The sequence below is a fragment of the Taurulus bubalis genome (assembly GCF_910589615.1).
Source record: "Taurulus bubalis genome assembly, chromosome: 10".
NCBI lineage: Eukaryota > Metazoa > Chordata > Actinopteri > Perciformes > Cottidae > Taurulus > Taurulus bubalis.
This window is the reverse complement of record NC_136598.1, coordinates 12,648,966-12,670,636: the sequence shown is the minus strand read 5'-3', so window position 1 is coordinate 12,670,636 and position 21,671 is coordinate 12,648,966. Positions and strand designations below refer to the sequence as shown.

The 21,671-nt window shown below is 42.5% G+C and overlaps 1 protein-coding gene across 1 annotated transcript; it reads right to left on the bottom strand.

Annotated features, from left to right (window-relative positions):
- Positions 1-6,202: 6,202 nt before the first annotated feature.
- sae1 (SUMO1 activating enzyme subunit 1) lies at positions 6,203-21,351 on the bottom strand. Its single transcript, XM_079225012.1, has 9 exons — positions 21,244-21,351; positions 19,987-20,098; positions 19,437-19,610; positions 16,083-16,228; positions 15,018-15,117; positions 14,555-14,660; positions 11,012-11,156; positions 9,734-9,803; positions 6,203-6,418 (listed from the first exon to the last, which is right to left on the bottom strand). Exons 1-9 carry the CDS (start codon positions 21,342-21,344, stop codon positions 6,326-6,328), a joined length of 1,047 nt encoding a protein of 348 aa, XP_079081138.1. The 5' UTR covers positions 21,345-21,351; the 3' UTR covers positions 6,203-6,325.
- Between the last annotated feature and the right edge of the window lie 320 nt (positions 21,352-21,671).

Here is a 21,671-nt window from a genome sequence, read left to right as displayed (position 1 = left end):
TGCCCACGGCCACAGTGTTTTATAGTTACCTGTTCGGTTGTAAATACTCTTTTGGAAGAGGGATCTGAACTGAAATGGACTTTAAGAAAAAAAGTACTTACGAGAGCGAGCGTGTTCCCCGTCGTTCGGGAGATTTTATTTTTTCTTCTGAGCGGCCATCGGCAACAGAGTTTGAATTTAAATCCAGTGGATTTGAGATGGTATTCCATGAGTTAAATGAAAAATATATATAATCTGGATCTTTTGATTGTTAAAAAAGTATTTGATGATGTTTTTGTAAAATGACCCTCCCCCCTTCAGTTTCACTGTAGTTTGGGAGACAATGTTGAATTACTCCTATTAAAAGCATAATTTATTTTGGACTGTAGCCTATCTGTAGCTTTTTTTCGTCTTTTTTTTAATGTATTATTTATTTTCTTTCTTACATTCCTGATCAAAACTATGAATAAAGCTGTACATGAGTTGGAACTGTTAAAACATGGAATAAGATGGAGCTAAAGCGCTGCGCTACACACATAAAGTGGATACATCCCTTTGAAAAGCAGAAGGAACAAATTATCTACTTTAGAATTTAGAATCTTTTTGTCCTCTGCTTGCAATAAAAACATGTTTTCAAAAGGGTCGATCATTAAGAGCGGCACTGTGTTTTAGAGCAGAAAGTGATGCATTGGCTTTTCATACGTGTATCAGATGAGACGGAAAAGTACCAAAATCCTCCCCTTTAATACTCTTGAAAGACAAACAAAGAAGAGTAATACTGACTGAACTAAAAAAAACTTGTAATTAAAAAGTTAATTATTTCTGATGTGAATGTAAATCCCAAACTGTGTGCTACACCTGCTGAAACCATAAGTGTATGTACTGTAATGTACTCTGGCTCAAAGCGCCCACTTAGTGGAGTAGTTCATTTTAATATTTTGGGGGAAATGTTTGACTGAGACGTGGACCCTTTTTAACGTTAAAACCCCTTTTTAAAAACAGGGACGTGATTGGCTGCCGCGGTTTGACATTGCCACTCCCACTTGTCCTGAGCTCCACTGTTGTGTTGTTTGAAGCACGGGCCCCTTGTTTTTACCATTTCTGAGAGCCGCGATGTATAAAGTCCTCTGTGCAGATGCTCGGGCTGACATGACGGCGCTAGCTGCATCAACCGCTTGTTTACCGCCTGTTTACTCTTGTTTTTAGATCGGTTCGCTAGCAGTGCTTTCGGCCATGTTTGCTGTCATCACATAGTAATGTTAAGCGGTCCTGGTTCAGGGCCCCCAACCCCAACAATGCTCAGCGTCAGTCACATGCAGTGTGTATTTGCTGTTTTTCAACTTTTTTCTATTGTAAACTTTCTACATGAATTTTGTACCTGGTTTTTTTCTTCTGTTTTTTTTTATACAATAAAGATAAGGACAACTATATTTGCTGGTTTGGTGTTTTATGTCTAACATTAATAAATGGAGCGCTCCAGAAGCTCACCTGGTAGAGCGGGTACCCCATGTCTCAAGGTGGAGTCCTGTCTGCAGCGAGCAGAGTTTGAAATCGACCCCTTTGTTGCATGTTGTCCCCCCTACCTCCTTTCACTATTGAATACATACAAAAATTACATAAATTACATTATATATTTATGTACTTACGTGTGTGTTGCAATCCTACAAATCAACTTATGCAGCGGATTCCAGACACTTTGTGCCCAAAAACACACCTGCAATTACCGCGTATCGCCATAGGTGCCGCGGTAATTGCGGTAACTAAAGTTATCATAATAAATATATCCCTTTAAAATGTGGGGCCGGAAATAGAAATACACAAGTAAAGTACAAGTACCTCAAAATTGTACTTGATGAAATGTCATGTAAAGGTTCAAGAGATCAATAAAGGATCGCCACCCTTACTCTGAAAGCCACGGGAGTAAGAAGAGGAGTAGAAATATCACTTTGGGATGACGCCGCTTTAATGCGAGGACAGCGGCAGTTTATTGGTTCGGCAGATGTTTACAGATGTTGGCGGCTTGTCTGGAGCAGCAGCCCCCTGGCCATGCGTGACAGTGGCTGGACAGACAGCGCTGTGGTCTCAGTCACATCTGGAGAGCGGCACGGATTAGTAGACGCAAGGTCAAGACCCTCGCTGCTCGCACGCGCACACACACACACACACACACATACACACACATTGTTTACAATGATGGTCAACATGACAATCTGGTGCAAAACGCGCATCCAAAATACTCCAGAGAGCATGTTTTGATGCTTTTACAGAGGCCTTGAATGACCCTGATACATTGTTGTTGTGTCATTTATTCATGTTGTTGACATTGCTGAAACGGTTAGTTAATTAATTGATTAGACAATCAACCGAAAATGGATCAGTAACTAATTTGACAATTTTCTTCACCATTTTAGTCGTTTTTCAAGCAAAAATGCCAAATATTTGCTCCTAGCTTCTCATATGTGCTGTGAAAAAAAAAATACATATATTTTTCTACTATTTCAATGAACTTAGAAAATAATTGGCCGATTAATTAAAACGGAAAAGAACTGTCAGTTTCAGCGCCGCTAATCTTCACATCCAACTACAAAGCGAGGAATCTCTCTGTCTGTCGGTCTGTGTGTTCTTCACATATCTTGAGAAACGCTCATCGGATCTACTTTGCACTCGGTGGGTGTTTTTTTTCTGCGGTCCCCGTGGTGCAATTTGAACACGCGACACGTTCGATATTAATAAACTGTAGCAGCGGGCGGAGCTTCAAAGCTCTGCAGACTTGAGCTTGTCACCCACAGCGGGGCATTTCAGGCCACGACTCGCTCATCGACAGAAGTTCACTTTTGCTGGTGGATGCTGAAACTACTAAACCTCCTAGCAACGCTTCAGGGGCCGGGAGCCAAGCAATGGGTTCGCGTCGGGACACCGCTGTGAGCAGCAATGTGGATGCTGCAGTCGTAATAAACAAATGCAGGAATTCGCCAGTTTCTAAGGAATAGCAAATACCCAATAACACACCCTTCACTTCTATCTTTGTGAGGATACTCGTTGATATAAAGCATGCTCTTGCCCCTTATCCTAACCTAAACCATCACGACTAAATGCTCAGACTGAAACCTGACCCTAACCCTGGCCTAAAACTAGCTCTAACCTGAACACTCAAAGTCCCAAAGTGAGGACCGACTAAAATGTCCTCGCTTTCCAAAAGCGTCTTCACTCTGAAGGTCTAAAACTCTAAATGGTCCTCACAAAGATAGATGTACAAGTAAAGACACACACACACACACACACACACACACACACACACACACACACACACACACACACACACACACACACACACACAGTTGTCTGTTGCTGAGTAAACAGGCAGCATTGGGACCAGATATCCTCACTTAAACTTCTCTACAGAATGAGCCAATCACGCTACCCCTCAGAGACAAATCAGGTATCTGATTGGTTGCAGCAAGAGACACTTGGTCTTTGCTGCTAAGTAGAGAGAGTGACCACACAGCAGGAGCGCCGCGCTGGGATTTAACTGCGTGTGTGCGTGCGTGCGCGCGTCTGAGAGGACATGAAAGACAGAGCAGAGTCAGCATGAAGAGCACATTGAATGTGTTGGCAGATAAGAGTTTAGGTTTAATTAAAGGGGCAGAATGAGCTTAAAGGGACGTTCCGTAATTAATCTTCTCTCCTAATCCCAGGAAAAGAGAAGTGGCAGTCTGCTGCCTAACAGCTCCTTTGGTTTTGTTCCTAAATCAGCCGTAAACACCAATCAACAGTAGACTTGTGTTACTTAATATGCATTCATGGGTATTATTTAATTATTTTCTTATTCTCTCTGAACTTCCAATGAACCCGATGTCTGAATGTATGCAATCCTGTCTTTATTTAAATAAACTGTCACACATTTCTGCAGCCGAAAGCCTCCCGAGGGAATACAAGTAGATGTTTCAGCAGGAATGTGTCACAGGACCAGGAATCCTGAGGTTCATATTTGCTTTGTCAGTAATTTATAGTCTGGTTAGTGTATCTTTATTTATTTTTTTACAAATAAACCATCAATTGATAAAAGAGAACCATAACTAGTGCATAACTGCCAATTTAAAAACATGTTCATATGAATATGTGATTACTGACAAAACAGATGCTCCTAATTGATTTGATCGATCTTTCAGTCTGGAGAGTCTTCCCATACACAATGTCATATTTTTTTTGTATATTAGATATTCAAGCGTTATCACAGATGCATTCATGAATAAGCTGCATTTTACTGGTGTGCCAGTGTTTTATACACTGTTGGATCACCGTGCGTGATGTTTGATAACATGATCACATGATTTCTACGTTGAATCCTAATTTGCAAAGAAGCTAAAAATCTGTCAAATACAAGGTTTGGGTTTTTAACGTTTGGTCGACTGATTCATGCAACTTAAAGACAAACTGTCTGGACGGTTCGAAGTGATCCATTACCGCAAAGTCTGTTCCCGTTGAAATCTCCCTTTGGAGTATTTGTGTCATGTCTGTATTGTTGGCTTCACACAACAACAAACTATACTGAACTTAGTGTGTCTCCTGCTCCTCCTTCCAAACAAAGACAAGTTGAATCTCACCCATTGGTCCCTCCCCCGCTGGCTCCCTCAAGAGAACAAAAAGAGGGATTTATGCATCTTGTGTCGTGCCTATAACTAAAGTGGATCATAACCATGTATGGAATTAATCTGCATATGATGTGGATCAAAATGAGACGAAACTTTTGTATGGATGTCCGTTTTGGAGCCACAACAAATAATACAACGGATCCAGGTACGATGAAAAGCGCCGCTACCAGAAAGTATTGGCTACTGTAGCAGTTGTTGCTCACATGGTCAGCCGTCACTGGCGATTTATAATCTACGGTTAATACAATATTTTATTCAAAAAAGTGTGAATCAATCACTGCAACCAGAAGAGGTCTTTGAGCAAACTGTCGTAAATGCAAACAAATATTATGCTGACGGGTCAAGTGGTGCGAGAGATTAGCTGTAGACAGGCGGACAGACAAACACATACAAACGTGGACGCCTGGAGGAGGTGGGAAAGAGATCTTGGTGGTCAGAGAGGAAGCAGTCACTCATCCAAAAAGGTCACATCACTTGTAATTGTCTTCACAATTTACCACAGAATGGGCTGGTTCCTTGTTTTGAGACTCAGAGGGAAGTAGGTGGTCGGATGATGGATACCAGCATAGAACTTAATTTCCTGTTGTGGCTAGGTGACATGTTTTGCGGAGTCATTAGGAAAACGCTGCTTCAGCTCCCCATAAATGAATCGGATCTGAAGAGGCAACATACCTCAACGTATTACTGATTATTTCTAGAAAGCCATCTTGAATCAACCAACTTGGCAATGCAAAAGAAAGGATTTTACATAAGATGACACTTTACTGTTACTTTTTTTTTTAAACTGTAAACTTAAAAAAAACAAAAAACAGCATGACTCAGCAACCGCACGGCTGTTAAAAACACGCAGCAGTCGACACAGAAGTTAAACTGCATCAAAATAAGCGTCATTATTTCCATCGCCAGTAAGACACATCTCTAAAGCTCAGGTTCTCCAGGTGCGGCCGGATGAACAGGTTCAACCACCCGCCACTTCCAGGGGGCTGAGGTCAGACGGGACCTCACCGCAGGTCCCCCAGCAATGCTCGGTTGTAGTTGCTGCCTCATTCGTCACTGAGGCAGCCACGTATCGGTTCGGTGAGTCACACGCAGGGGCGGTGAGAGGTTATTACCAAATACGGTCATACACTCTGCTGAGCATTTTGGAACCATCGACCGTCCTTCCCCTTCAGATCTTTTTGTATTTTACATATTGCATAATTTAGGGCCACTATGTTTCATGGCTGCACCTTTGCACCAAATGGAAAAGTAACATTGATTCACACAGATTTCCTTGCACAACATTAGTTTGTACTAACTAGTTACTACTAAACTATTTTTAAAATGAGTGAAAAAAATCATTAAAAGAATGATATATCGATTACAATGATTTTTCTTTCTGGTTTGATTTCCAGAGAAAACAATAGCTGAAGAATTTCCTCAGCAGCCCACGAATGCAGCGTTACGATTCATGCTAAATTCTGAGACTTACACAAGCAGAAATTTGTCGCCAAATTCTGATATGCAGGCATAAAACAACATGTTTGTTATTGTCGAATAAATCCAGAAACCTGAGGCAGAACCATTTCACTTAATGTTTTATTAGCAAATGTAAAAAACAAAAACAAAGACCAAATACCCAAACATTGGAACTAACTAACGTTAGTATACTGGTATAAATAATCTGACAGGACAAACTAAATTTGTTGGACGGTTTAGTTTGGTCCAAAGTAGTCAACCACGCCGTTGCCTTTGCGACCGTCAAAGAAGAAGAAGTTCCGGTGAGGAGGGTCTCGCTGGGAGAGAGCCTGGAGGGAGACAAAGAGAGAACAGCTTGATGTCTGAGAGACAAATCTACACGTCTGACTGGTATTTCATGCTTTTAGCTGGTAAAAAGTTCTCTTTTGGTTTCGTACGTGGAGAACAAAAAGCTGAACAGCACTTCGGTCAGACGGACAACAGAAAAAGACAAAAATCCCTCTGAGCAGCAGCTGAATGACAACAGAATAAATCAAACAAAATGATTTAAAACAGGAACAGCTTCTAGTGTTTCTAACCAGCTGGAATATGAACAGCAGAGCTCTTCTTCAGCTTCACATAGAAACAGAAGGTGAGTCTCATGTTCGCTCTGTTGGAACATCAGCTGAACAAATCCCAGTTAAGCCTCTTCAGTAGAACCACTGAGTCCACTGCAGAGAAAACATGTAGAGCCCAGTTCAGTCATGATGGAGGGTCACTGAGAACACATTCTACATCCTGTCATGTGACACTGTGGGACGTCAGACACATTAAGTTTGAATCATTTAAGTCTTCAAAACTATTTAAAATGTAAATAAAATACTTGTCTGAAAACAAGAAAAGAAAACAGCTGACGACCTGACTGAACGGTACTGTGCACAGTAATGAAGTAATCACTCCGACCACCACAAAATAATTTGGCAGGTAAAATTGTAAACTAAGTGCACCAACCAGAGCCTGCACACACACACACACACACACACACACACACACACACACACACACACACACACACACACACACACACAGTAGAACGTTCCGTCGGCGAGGCGAGCTCACTGAAATCAGTCAGAATCACCCGGCGAGGCATCAGTCGGCCAGTTGCAATGGGTTTCATCATCATCATCATCATCATCATTCTCCTCCTCCTCCTCCTCCTCGTCGTCCTCCTGGAGACGGCAGGTTGGCCTTGTGCCAATATAATGCACCCAGTCTCCTCCAACCCTCCCTCTGACACACACACACACACACACACTTACCCTGACCTGAACTCCTGTTACCTCAGCCTCGGCTCACCGTGCACGCAGCTCAGAAAAAGATGGTTTCTAATTAGCTCAGAGGAATCTTATTCAGGTCATGCACCGAAGAAACAGCCCAATTTCTCTCTCTCTCTCTCTCTCAGTTTATATAAGTATATAGACACACACGAGTGCATTCAATAATGATACGGTTTTCATCTGCGACATGAATCCTAAAGCCCCTCAGATACCATACAGAGTCTGTGAATCCCATTTGAAGTTACACACCAAAATCTTTTCAATAAATTATATCTCAAGTCCTTTTCAGCTGAAATTCGACAAAAACAAAGTTACCGAATTTAAACGGGTGCATTTAGAGGTTTTATGTGTTGAACTCATGGTGAAACGACAAAGGAAGGCAGGATTGATCCACATGGATTGATCTGTCTGGATCAACAGAAACTTTAATGCTGTGTTCACATCAAAAGCATTGCGAATTATTCAAGCGAGCAGATTACATGCATAGTCAATGTTAAGACGCAAATTTTCCGGCGGGCGCCACGAATTTTCAGGAGTATATTCCAGTTCAATATTTCTCTATGTTTAAATCATTGGTGAAGGTTTTTCTATGACAAACCCTATTTTAAGGTCGTTCTACAATAAACCAGAAACATAAAGACCAACAATAAAGACATCAGCCCACTGTTCATCTGCCTGGGCTCTCCTCTGCAGATTCCCTCGCTTTGTGACGCCACTTTCATGACGTGATCCATTTTTAACGACTTGCAACACAATGCCTCGCGGTGAAAAATACAGTGAAATGTCCCAAAACGTTATCCTCCATTTGCAGCTAGTACTTTCTCCCTGAATTTCATCACAACGCCTGTTTTTCTCCCGATCATTGATGGTGCACCGTCTGTAGCCCACTGACACCACGGGTCCAGTCCACGCCAACCCGGTCCAGCGCTTCAACGAGAGGCTAAAAATGTGATTCGCTGTAGTGGTGTCTGTCATGGATATCAACTCCTCGGAACTCTTCAGTGACCGCCAAAATCTCATCAACACCACGAATGACTACAGCCAGTTGAGCAACATCTGTAATGCCAGTGCTCTCATCGATTGCAACTGAAAATGCTACAAATGACTTTACTTTATGCTTCTTTTGGCTTTCCAAATCTGCTGAAAGATCGGAAATCATATCAGCCACCGTATTCCTCGGTAGGCTAATGTTGGCAAAAGCCTGTCACCTAAAAAAAAAGAAAAAGAAAAAAAAGAATATATATTTTTACAGGGCCGTGTGTTTAACACCCCGGTAATAGAGTATCGATGAGTATTTTATGTTGTTCAGCTCGAGGACTTTACAAATCAATTCCCCCTCATGAGGGGCTTCTGCCAAGAGCCCCACTGAGTTTGGCCGTGGCCACAGTGGCAATCCTTCTTCGACACAGAGGCGAGTCGCTGCGGTCTCTCTGAAGCCGACCCAGATGACCAGCTGAGTGGCCACCTGTCAGCTGACCGACTCCCTCGCACACCAGACTGACGGAGTGAATCTCGTGTGACGGCATCGACGAAGTTTAACCTCTGCAGCTCGTTTCCCGGAGTTACGAGGGTTTACGTCAGTGGCGGGCCGTCAGGGCCTGTTAAGCTTTCTCTGCTGGCCTAAACAGAATCACAAAGATATAGCTATTTTTTTAATAATTTAAATTACTTTTGTAATTTTTTTTATATAATTAAAAGTTATATCTATTTTATAATGTAATTGCTTTTCACAAATACACTACATGTATTATAATTATTTTTCCCTATTAGCTTATTTTCTCATTGACCAGCTCCTGCCTGTTCATTCTGTCTGCTTCTGGTCTGGCCAGCGAGTTGGTCAACCTCAAGCCCGCTCCTTAACGCTCTTTATCCAATCAGATCTCACCTTTCTATGTGTCTCTTCTCTCTCTCCGCCGGTGAAACACATGGTGAAGGCCAGCAAAGGGGTTCTGTACTGTGATTCCTCACAGAGACAGCAAAGCACCCTGCACACACACTCCGGTACATTGGGTGGCACCGGCGGTATGCACCTAGTCAAGTTGGTTGCAATCCGCCACTTATACTTGTAGAAGAAGAAGAAGCTGCCGCTGCAGAGACTTTTCCTGTGGACTCTGTGTAATACTTGCTGTCCTCCCAGCCCCGCGGCGCATCTCACCGCGCGATGGAAACGAACTGGAAAGCAGAAGCAGGTCTGCGCTAGCTCACTGTTAGCTCCCGAGCTAACTAGCGCTCGTGGGGGGTGCGCCGCGTCGCGATCAGCTGTTAAACTAAACAGACAGAGCAGGCCTAGGTACCAAAACCATGGCCCGCCACTGCTTTACTGCTTACCTTGACAACTTCCTGTCCCAGAACTCCTCCCACGATGGCGCACACTGGAGACATCTCGGAGAAGCAGTAGCTGAGGACAAACATGCACAGCTGTGACTAAATAGAACGCAAACTGAGAAAGTTAAATGCAATTACTATGATTTATTTGTAATCTTCTTCTGGAGCTCCGCTAGTGATTCATTCGCTAGTGATTCATGCCTTTTGCTGTTGCTACTTAAGCGACAGAGTCGAACCAAATGGCTTTTCACTGACAGTTAGAACTCAGTTGTTTGAGTTAAGCAGCCGGCACCTCTCACAGATGTAGACAAACTCTGTTAAATGTCAGGTGGCAACCGCCGGTTCTGCCGAGTGAAGCTGATGTGGAAATGTCTAAAAACGTGCAATCTCTCTACTGACCAGCAGGGGTCGACTCCTCTGGTTGTATAGAAGTCTTTGAGAAAATGACTACTTCTCTCTTGATTTATTCCCTCAGTAAACATGAGTTTATGTCTCAATCTCTAGTTTCAAGTCTTCTTCAATACAGCATGATGTTCATTTAGTAAATTATGGTCCATTTAGAGTCAAACAGACCATAAAGCAGCATATGCTTTAGGGCAGGGCTTACTGTGATTGACAGGTCACTGCCACTACAATACAATGAAATACATAATTTAAATTTGTAAGAGCGGAATTTGGGCCTGCAAACATAAGTAATGAGTACAGTATTTTTGTTTTTTTTAAATTGACTAACTCATTGAAAAGTGTAGGTTTTTTAGATAACCTTTATCGCAATGATATTTCTATGGATGTATTTCCAGCATGCAATGCTATTTAATTCAGTTCTATGTTTATATACTGGAATGGTAATAGCTATGAAGAATATATTTGGACACTTCCAACAGGCTGTGGGCGGCTTATGCCGTGTTCACACCAAAACGTTGCGTGAATTATTCGCGCGAGTAGATTACATGCAAAGTCAATGCACAGACGCGACAGGTTGTGAAGACGCACATTTTCCGCCGGGCGGCGGGTATGACGCGCTTAATGCGGGGCGAACAAGAGCGTTGGACACGGCGTGAATTCGCACAAGTTGAAATTTCCCAACTCTGGCGAAAAAAATCACGTGACTCATAGTTGCGTTGAGAATCAGCGTTGAGAAGCTTCGCCCGTCACCACCGCCATCTTGCCGTGAAAAATCGTGCCGCGTTTGGTGTGAACGCAGCATTAGTGTTGGTGGATCCTGCTAATTATCCTTTCACCGTCTCACAGTCACAAGACGGGAGAGGTCGAGCTTTATACCTGATGAAGTCATCATTCAAGAGGTCAGCGCTCACTGCCAAGGCTTCCAGGACGTCGTCTCGGATCTGCCTCAGGAGCCGACTGTCCTCCGGGAAGGACTGCGGGTCGGGATCGCGGCCTTTGTCGGTGCGAAACTTCAACAGAACTGTGAAACGTGAACAGAACGAAGACAGTTAAGAGGCTGGAAACTATTTTTGTCAAGCAAAACATCCCCGGCAATAGGCACCTATTGCCATTCATAAGTTCATCAGGCTTTTCAAGAGACTTCCACGGTGAATTATCATCTCACGGAACGACAACGTCTTATCTCTGAAACAGGAAAAGATCAGTGTGCGGCTGTGCCGTGAACCGCTTCATCCGATTAGGGCCCCTCGTTCCCCCGCGACAAATCCAAAGAGTGGCAACACACAGACGGCAAAGACGCACACACACCTACACATGTTCAAATGAGGAAAACATTAGGGTGAGGGGAATAAACCTAAAAGAAACCCCTTTCCTTTCTCTAAGAGTCGGCTGCAGGACTGATTGAGAAATGACAAAAAAAAAATAAAAAAATCAGAAGCATGCACTTTGTTTTGGTCATGAGCAATATTTCAAATAACCGACACCAGTTCCAACTGTGCCACACTTTAACACTTCGCCCCCATATTTCCTATTCGTCCATTAACTTAAACCGCACGAGGAAGTCAAGTCCTCCCACGGCCATTTCCACACACACACACACACACACACACACACACACACACACACACACACACACACACACACACACACACACACACACACACACACACACACACACACACACACACACACACACACACACACGATGAATCACTTTTGCACCTCTGCTCTGCTCTTTAAATCAGTGAAAATGGTGTTGGTAAAAAAGTTACCTCAGGCAGGAAATCAAGCGGAATTTCATAACAGAATATAATAATGTGCCCATGGATGGAACAACGATAGTATCTCTAAAACCTACACATGCAGTCGTGATACGCAATAGTCTTCAGATTAAAGTCGAGGAACATGGATGGCCCTTTGCGTCAGACATATATTTTTTTTCCCCTCTGTGTATTAATGCAAAATCTGTACAAGAGAGTTCATGTTTATTTGGTAGACGTGTGAGAAGGATATCTAAGTTTTTGGTCAAAATGTTTTTGAGTCGGACTTGTATTATTCTGTATTTGTATGTACTTCTGTTTCCGCTTTGTCCATCTTTTCTCTTGCCCAATAAAAAAAAGAGAGAGAAAAAAGGCTATTATGTAGATCAGAGATATTAAGGATAAAAAGAAAAACACACACATACACACAGCCTCGCTTCAGATCACCCGACTGTTCCTAGTCAGACAGGAAGCAGTTGTAACAGAGGAAGAGCCACTTCCTCATTGGTTGCCCAAAACAAAAAACCGCTAGCTCCAATTATAGAAACAGCGAAGGAATAATAACACGGCCTCTTGGGTCGCGTTCACTAAATAAAACAACAAGTGTTTCCATTCAGAGATCAGACTGAAGACAGGGGCGAGGCTACAGTTTCACTGCTCCTTTTTCAGAGTGGGCAGTTGCTGCTTGAGACGGAAGATCACGACGGCTGCTACACAAGATGCTCACAGCAGAGGTGAAGAAGTATTTAGATCCTTTACTGTAGAACCACTCGATGACATACTCCACTAGTCATTTAAGCAGCATTAGCAAATAGTACTTTAAGAACTGAAAGTAAAAAATACTAAATGTGCAGTCAAATGTTCCCTGTCAGTTGTTTCCTGTTATAGATTATGTTTCTAGAATAATATCACTGCTGCATTCATGTGTGTGTGTGTGTGTGTGTGTTGCATCTTACTGCTGGAGAATTTTTTTTGTTTAACTCCTCCGAGGAGAGTTTTCTCAACCCGTAAAAGGAAGACTTCATCTCTCAGTTCATCGCAAACATTCAACATCAACAACGTCTGGAGATACGGGGCTTCCAATGGACAGAAAATGTAACAAAAAAAACAAAAACTGTCAGATGATTGTAGTAGAGTAAAAAAAGCACGTACAAACAGCAGTAATGTAATCTGCAAATAATTGAGTGTCGAGGAAAACAAATCAGCTGTTTAGGAAACAAGTGGCTGGCTAATCTAACATATTAGCATATTGTTTATTGCCTCTGACCTTACATATGAAGATACTGGTGTGTACTGCTGTGAAATATAATACAAGTCCTCCGCCAGAGTCTGAAGAACAAAGTTTTTCTAAAAGTGTACATTTAACATGACATTCTTGGACAGATGTAAAAACTTTCTAAAAATCTGTTTCTAAAACACTGTTAGCACTGATGCGATAGTTAGCGCTGCAAGCAGCCGGCTCTCATACAACGCGCTTTCAAATAGGTGTCCTATGCACGGGTCACAAATACGCATTCAGTATTTGTGACACTTGCGTCCTGTGAGGTTGAACAGAATTTCTCGTTTTTTACGACAGTTTCCATAAATCAAGTGTGCACTCAATGCCCATTTTGTGGTTACTTCCTTCTCTTGCGCGGCTGTCGTCATGCGCTGTCGGGCTGTTCTCTATTCTACGCTCAGTGCACATGACTGGCCATGGAACGCCTATGATGGAAACTATGCATGCAGTGAGTGGGGTTGGGGCAGGTGACAAGAGGGACAATAACAACTCCTACAGAGAAGGTCATCAGACAACGAAAATAACCTGAAAAACAGGAAGGAGCAGCTCAGATCTACTTAAAAAGGGTCAAAAAGTTCTTTTGGGTTTGATGGTTTCTAAACATTTTCAACCACAACAACGTTTTTTGGGGCTTGACATTTTAACCGTTGGCCTTCTCTCCAGATCGACATTTAACCAGCTTCATGGACATGACTTTGGAACCAGTGACTTTGCATGTTCACGGTAGGCGTTTCAGTCTCGCTGTGGGGTCCCTGCGCATTTTCAGTTTCAAATGTCTATTCTTTTTTTTTAGATCTTTCAGGATTATTTGTTATATTTGTATGGAAATTCTGTATGTGTCCTGCCTCCTACGCAGAAATGTTCCAATACCTCTTGTGGGCTCCACCGCTTGATATCACTTTTAAATAAAAAATAAATCATCTCATAAGGAAACTAAAATACACAGTTTAACAAACAAATATGAATTCCTTAAAAAGAAATATCTTAGAAAACACTTAAATATTTGTCATTTCATGTAATGAAATGGGGCAATGTGAAAAGGTAGAACTGCATCCAATTCAGAAATGTCCCCTCGAAAGAAGTTATCCTCAATTTCAAAACTTTTTAAAATCTTGAAAATCTACTTGCTGAAACTACTAACTGAGCTTGCAACTACTAATAGTCTTAATTATCTATTAGTTTGTATTGACTTTATTTTCCTTCAGTTGATTACTGCTTAAAATACAAATAAACATAAACACCCATAAGCTGTTTCCAGAGCTCAAAGTATCTTCAACATTTAAACATTTATTATTGTTTGACAAACAACAAACTAAAAGGCTTTGAATTGGCACAAATCCCAGAAAGCACTTTGAGTTCATGAAATGAGGCTCTAAGTACCGTGAAGCATAAAGTAGTCCACCGGCGTCCTCTTCATCCCGGCTTTGGCCTTCTCAGTTGTCCAGTCGACCTCCAGAGCTTCCTTCAGAGAGCAGAAACTGGCCGTCTGATTGGTTGGAGAATATTTAAAAAAGTGATGTCAATAGGAGGTGAACCAGGGGTGTATGAAATAATTATTTGCTCATCTTAGGACAAATGAAATAACTGAAGGACTGAAGATAAAATAAGGATTGGGAAAGGAAATAAGAAACCAGACCTCACAAATAAATGAAAATGTGGTCAATGTGTCCCATTCTCAACATTTGTTTAGTCTCCATTTAAAGAAACAAACAGTTGTTCCTTTGAGCCAAATAGATGGAAGTCCTCTTCACAAAGGACAGTTCTTTGAATCAGTTTGGCTGATCGAATAAACTTAAAAAAACGTATTTATATGTTTAATGTGTATAAATATGCTCTCATTGACCTTTTTCACCATGATGGTCTCATTGGGGTCGACTTTGGCCTTCTTCGCCTCCGGACCGTCGCCGGAATTTCCAGTCGGTTTCACCATTTTTGGTTTCTCCCTAAAAAGAGGAAGGAAGAGAGAGAGAGAGAAGAAAGTTCATATAAGTATGAAAGTTCATATAAAGGATCCGTCTGTACGTTCACAGAAAAACAAACCACTATCTCACTCATTCCAGCTGCAGCTTAATATCATTTGACCGTGTGGAGAAATCATCTTGCGAACGCGAATAATCACAGTGCCACCAATAATGCCATGAAGCCGGCTTGTGACTCCAAAGTTATGAATACGATCAGGAAATATTGAAATTACATTTAAAAAAGTTAATTTTAAAGTTATATAACGTCATGAGTTGTTGGACGAGATGCTTTCTGGGATTTGTAGTCGCACGAAGTAATACACTGGAGTTCAAATGTTTAAAATGGTGGCACAATTTACTGACCGTTAAAACGACCATTAAAATGCATCGTCAACATATGATCAGGATGTATCACCTGCTCTGCTCCGTGGTCGTAATGCTTAATGTAGGTCTTTCATCCCCACGCCAGTATGAGGTCAGAGCTTCCTACTTTATTGTTCTAATCAGTGTGGTTTTTCATTTTTTGGGGGAAATTCAAAAAGTCAAAAATGTCTTTGGAACTCTGCTAGATGCCTCCATATCGGCCAGTAAACCAATGCGATGGCTGTATTCTCTTGTGGCTTTGACCTGCAGAGTCAGTGTTACAGACCACATCCTGTAATTTCAGGACCAAAAACTGGAATTACAGAGGCGCTGTGAATATTTTCTCTTTTTCTTCTTGTGTCTTTTAAACTTTATGTTTGCTTCTATGGAAAAGAAGCATTGCAATACCATGCTGTGCCATCTAATAAAATGATGCCTCACAATAAACAAACATTTGAAACAAAAATACCATACTTTTGTCGGTATCACAAAAAAATAATCTCTACGGCAGTGAGTGGCCAGGCACTTATCCCGCAGGCAGCAGCTCCCTCACTTCGAACGGTTGTCGTTCGCCCCGCACTTACTCAACATAGTTGTGCTCTTTTCCTAGGTTGCAGAACATGTAGCCATAGTAACCATACACGTCCCCGCAGAAGACCTTGATGTTGTGTTTAGAACAGAGCTGGTCAACCCGCACCATCAGGTCTCTGGAGCAGCCTGTCAGACAAACCTGAGGGAGGAAAAAACACACAGACAGAGGGTTCTGGTCAGACTGCTGGTCAAATGGTTGCTGGCTCAACTGCAGTGGTTACCAGAATTACCAGTAAGTGCTTCTAAGCAACAGCAACTGACCCTTTCTATGAAACAAAACTGAGTTGACTTTCTTGCTCATGAATGATATTAAAGCAGAGTCTTTGTGCCACTTCAAGGACTGGAACCTGGAGGTTCTGGAGTCGAACATAGTTATAGAGAGCGGTGTCTTCCGTACTAAAACAAATCTGCCTGTTCTCCGTCCTTCCAGACGTCCACTTCTCTAACCATGCAAAATTTGCAGTGCCATCCGACCGCCACAATGTGTCGTCAAAGGAGGATTTAATCCAAGGAGAGCGTGAACAACTGTGAAACGAAATAGCTCCATCCTGACAAACCAAATAACTCCACAAAGAAAGGAAAAGTGAGCTTGACAAATATCTTGTTTCTGCAAATGTTCAAACTATACTCTGTGGTTCAGAGATGGACCGCTGCACGCGACTCTTCCTGTCAACACGGGCTGTTTATGTTTCAAGATTTGCATTTCCTCCACCTTTCAGCACCTTTTATCTTCAAAAATGTGAACGCATGAAACCGAACTCCCGCTGTGTTTGGTCCGTCGGGCACCTTCTTCATCTCCTCCACCACGCTTTGTTTTTTAGTGCCGTTATTTGCTCATTTCCATTATCATTAACATAACACCAAAAACAAAAAACCCGCTTGCAATAAGAGAAAATATCAAACAGTAATTGTTATCCCTGAGGGACAGAGGCACACTTTTATAATGGAAAAGAATTGGCAGCAAAAAGAAACAAATAACTTTCAGCCTGCTCTCTTCTTGGAAACGACAGATGATGGACAGCGGCTGACCGGCTGCCAAACGGACCGGGACACACCTACTGCAGCAGGCTCCCTGAACACACCACCAAACAGAGAGAAAGACGACATGGTGTACCCCGTCTGTCTGTAAACAATTGACCGCTGGGCTGGAACACCTTATCCTGCCGGCCCAGTCCAGCACGCCCCAAAACACCCTCAGCTCACTGATAAGAGCAGCAAACAGACCAGGGCCGAGGACCAGTGTTCTCAACATTTAGAGTAGGACGTCAACATCTAGAGCATATCTGAATGCCACACTTTCATCTTTCTTTCACAAAGTGGAACAACTTTCAATGGACTACTTCAACAGCCTGGTGGATGCAAAACAACGTCAGCCATTGGCCTCCAACTTTTTCCTTCCTATAAATTACTGCCGTACAAATATTTGACCCCAGAGCATGTGTGTGATTAGAGCATTAGAACGGGAAGCAAGTCAAGGAAGCCAGATTATTTCACATCAAACATGTTTGTGTTTTTTCTTTGTGTTTGTGTCACTTTTTGGAAAAAGGGGACTTCAATGCACCAATCAAACATACAAAATATATATTACATTTTATGCCGTAATATCAAGGATGAAAAGAAGGCCCTTTAAAGAAACATAAAAAAGCTCTTGGCCTGTCATGGTCAAAGTCAAAGTCAGGTTTATTATCAATTTTGTGCAATGTGCAAACATGCAGAAGATCTGTGCAGCTTCCACCCCACACAGTGATGCAGTTGGTCAGGTCATGGTTTAATGTATGTACTGTTTTCTGTATGTACTGTTTTATGTTTCTTCTTGCAAGAAACTAAAATAAACCACAGCAAAAAAAACATTGTACTATGAACATGCAATGAGAGAGACTGAGAGTATCAGTAAGTGAGTCAGGTGTACTCAGATGGACGGGGTGTATTTTTTTCTATTGTATGTCCTCCCTCGGTAATTAGGCCTCTCATATGAAAACTGTGACCGCACTCCAACCGCTCCACTTTAATCACCCTCCATCTTCCCGCTGAGCCACACAGACACTCCCCTCCTCCCTTCTGTTTTTCAATTTTATCTCAGGCTTTTTAAACGGGGGGGGGGGGGGGGGCTCTCTCTCTCTCTCTCTCTCTCTCTCTCTCTCTCTCTCTCTCTCTCTCTCTCTCTCTCTCTCTCTCTCTCTCTCTCTCTCTCTCTCTCTCTCTCTCTCTCTCTCTCTCTCTCTCTCTCCTACTAACATCCATCTCATCACGTCCTCACTTCACTTTGTCTGGCCGCTATCTTCCTCCCTCCCTTACTCAGCACCCCCAGAGGGAGGAAGACCGCCGACAATTCAGACACAACAGGAGGGCAGAAAAGAAAACCTCTGTTATTCCACTGATGGTGTTCAAATGCATAGTTGCCTCAAAGCTGAGATCCAGCGTGTTTGTTGAGCTTTCTGTGGAAATCAATTAATTGAAATCGGTGTATTGCTCACTATAAACCCATCTGCTGACTCAACAACAAAAGCATAATCAGAATTGTTTGTCACAGTTTAATGCGTGAACACCCAGTGGGAATTGAATGCCTGCTACCGGTTGAGTTATGATACAATACGACCTTCTGTCTTCTCAACGTGGAGAGTGAACTTAATAATGCTTGAGGGCGTACACAGCTCTGTGGAGATGAATAAAGTCTAAAGTCTACAAGCCGTTCTGCAGCAGGACAATGGCAGTGCTGTATTTCCTACTTGCTTTCACTGTTCATCCAGTGTAAATGTAAAAAAGTTAATTAAAGGGATCATAGTCATCTCAGTTTCAGTACATTTGGCTATTTAGATCATATTTTATCAAGCTGCTGCAGGAAGGTGCCCATGTTTGTCCTCCAGGTCTGACTTTTTGGCAAAGTATCACATGAGTGGAGCGATTTTTTTTTATAGCCAACCAAAAAGCTCATTCTCCACCCACTGCTGTACACCCTACAGGACCATATTAGCCCAACAAAGGGCCGCTGTCCTCGTTATACAAGTTACAGACGAATCATTTCACAAGCCGGCGGTAAGACAGACCTTTGAATCAAGACAAACAAAAACGTGTCCATGACTGTTCCCCCTGCAGAATAAAGCTCAGCAGGCTTTGCTTCAGAGGACTCAGGCAGGTGTTTTGGTCCTGGAGCCCGACGAGCGACATCTAGTGGTCAGACTGGGTGGTGTACGGGGCTGTGTGCTCAAATGAGTTTGAAGTACTTTTAAGTCAAATCGTTCATCTTAGTTTTAAAACGTCCCTGTCATACGTGGACACAAACATATTTTCATGGAGCCGTGTCTCAGTCTGAGTTTGAGAGCCTTTCGTGAGCTCTCGCCGCCACTCACCGCATCGAATTGCAGGAAGAAATCGTCTGGCTTGTCTTCGACTCGGTCTTGGTCCGCGTTGACCTCCACCATCGGGTTGAGGTTCTGCCCGCGCTCCAGGGAGGCCTGGGCTCGATTCTGACCCCGAGCCCTCACCGGAACCAGGAACTGGGCTCGACACGACTCCTCTGACACCTGGAGGGCCACACAAAAACATGTTCTCCTCAAAACATAATATGAAGACAGAAGTATGTTGTTGTTGCAATGTAACCACAATAAACCCAGACGCAAAATAGCTTGTTTGTTTCTTCACTGAAAGTAGAAATCATTACTTTGCCACAGGCTCCCTCTAGTGGACATACAGTACACACACAGTACAGCAAAGACTGGCCGTATACTCTTCCATTATTTCTATGGGCTATGAATAAATCATGCAGAGGTGATATCTGAAAACAAAGACTTCCAGATTCAAGCTAAAGCCCGAGTCCACTCTGCAGGCGACAGTGACCTCTGATGAGGACGGAGAAAAGAACATGTGCTTTATATTGTGTGTTCTGTGTGAGCATGGTACCTTTTCATGATCCAGCAAAGTGAGTTTTTTAACTCCAGCCAGGATTAAGTTCTTGGCCACTTCAGCCCCCAGACCACCTAAACCTGCCAGGAGCACACGGGACCCTCGTAATCTGTGGAGAGAAAAAAAGAGAACATGTAGACTGGCATATCATGATATTGTGCGATATGGGTTTGTAACAAATTAGTTAAATGACCTTTATTTGAATTGCATGTTTCAATAAAATAAAATAAAAAATAGCCTAAATAAATGTGGAGAGACAAGTTTAGCAACTACACCAGGAGGAACTACTATTATAAGCAACAGATTATGATGAAATAATGTTTGACTGATATTTAAGTCAGAAATAAGGATTTGTCGATTTAATTGTACTGTTTTCTCCATATGACTGTTTCAGAGCCCCGTGTACTTTCATTGTATAAATAAGTAGTGTGTATGTTAAAGCTTGCCTTTGAATCCGAAAAATATTTTCCACAACAAATAATTTTCCATATATGGCATGCCCTCTCAATATCGCCGACATCAAAGCGACGAACTGCAATTCTATCTGATATCAAGGATAAAGCATTCAGACATTTTAAATTGATATCCGAGCTGTTATTACAATTATATGTATGACAACAGTGGTGGAATGTCACTAAGTAGTCAAGCACTGTACTAAAGTACACATTTTAAGTACTTGTAATTATTTACTATACTTCTATGCCACTACGTCTCAGAGGGATATATTGTACTTTTTACTGCACTACAATTATCTGGTAGATTTAGTTACTTTACAAATGAAGATTGTTTTCCTCAATTCTAAATCAAAATACCCAACAGCTGAAACAAGTACAACTGACGAGAACAGGTTTTACAATAATGCATGAGTGACACTTCTCTACTTTAGCTACTTTCAATACTTTAGCTAGTTTCCCTTGTTATACTCATGTACTTTTACATATCAGTAACATTTGCATTGCAAGTCTTGTACTTGTAGGGGACTAATTATTTGTACAGTGCGGCATTACTATTTAGTAACGTTTTCAGGACGTCAACTTGAAACAGCAGTGCTTTTTTTCTGATGGACCATGCAAAGATGCCGACCTATACCAGTATGGATGATGAATACTCTCCCCACTGCCGACTCGAACCAAGTCTAAGTCCTAGATGTCCGCAACGTGTTGCGTAAGTCGAACACTTTGGTCGAGCAGGAGTGCAACGTCTCAAACCTTCCGCGGCGCCGATTAGCCCCGCGAGCTAAGTGAGCTAACTGACCTCTTCTGTGCATCGAGCCCCCACAGGCGGATCTGGCGGTCGTACTGGGCCGCCTCCTCCTCGCTGATGACCGAGTCCTCCTTCTCGATCGTGTCGATCATTTTGGATCTCTCTGCAGACGGAAATAGCGGTGAAAAAAGAGCCCTCTTTCAGTGCAGCTACAGATGCGGTTGTTTCAAATGCCACGGCAGTCCCGCTGAATGGGCGCTGAGTGATGGCGTCATCCAACCGACCGACCGACCGACACACACGCACACACACACACACACACACACACACACACACACACACACACACACACACACACACACACACACGCGCGCGCGCACACACACACACACACACACACACACACACACACACACACACACACACACACACAGTGTTTTCGCCCATTTATTCGCATTATTTAGTTTCTCTGTTTGTTC

Bases quoted from the DNA above. Each gene is read 5' to 3' on its own strand.
- sae1 (XM_079225012.1), bottom strand. From the start codon at position 21,344: ATGATCGACACGATCGAGAAGGAGGACTCGGTCATCAGCGAGGAGGAG. The intron at 19,611-19,986 runs GTACCATGCTCA...GTGGCCCTCCAG, and splicing joins CTTTGCTGGATCATGAAAAG to GTGTCAGAGGAGTCGTGTCG. The intron at 9,804-11,011 runs GTATAAAGCTCG...GTTTGTCCTCAG, and splicing joins TTGAATGATGACTTCATCAG to CTACTGCTTCTCCGAGATGT.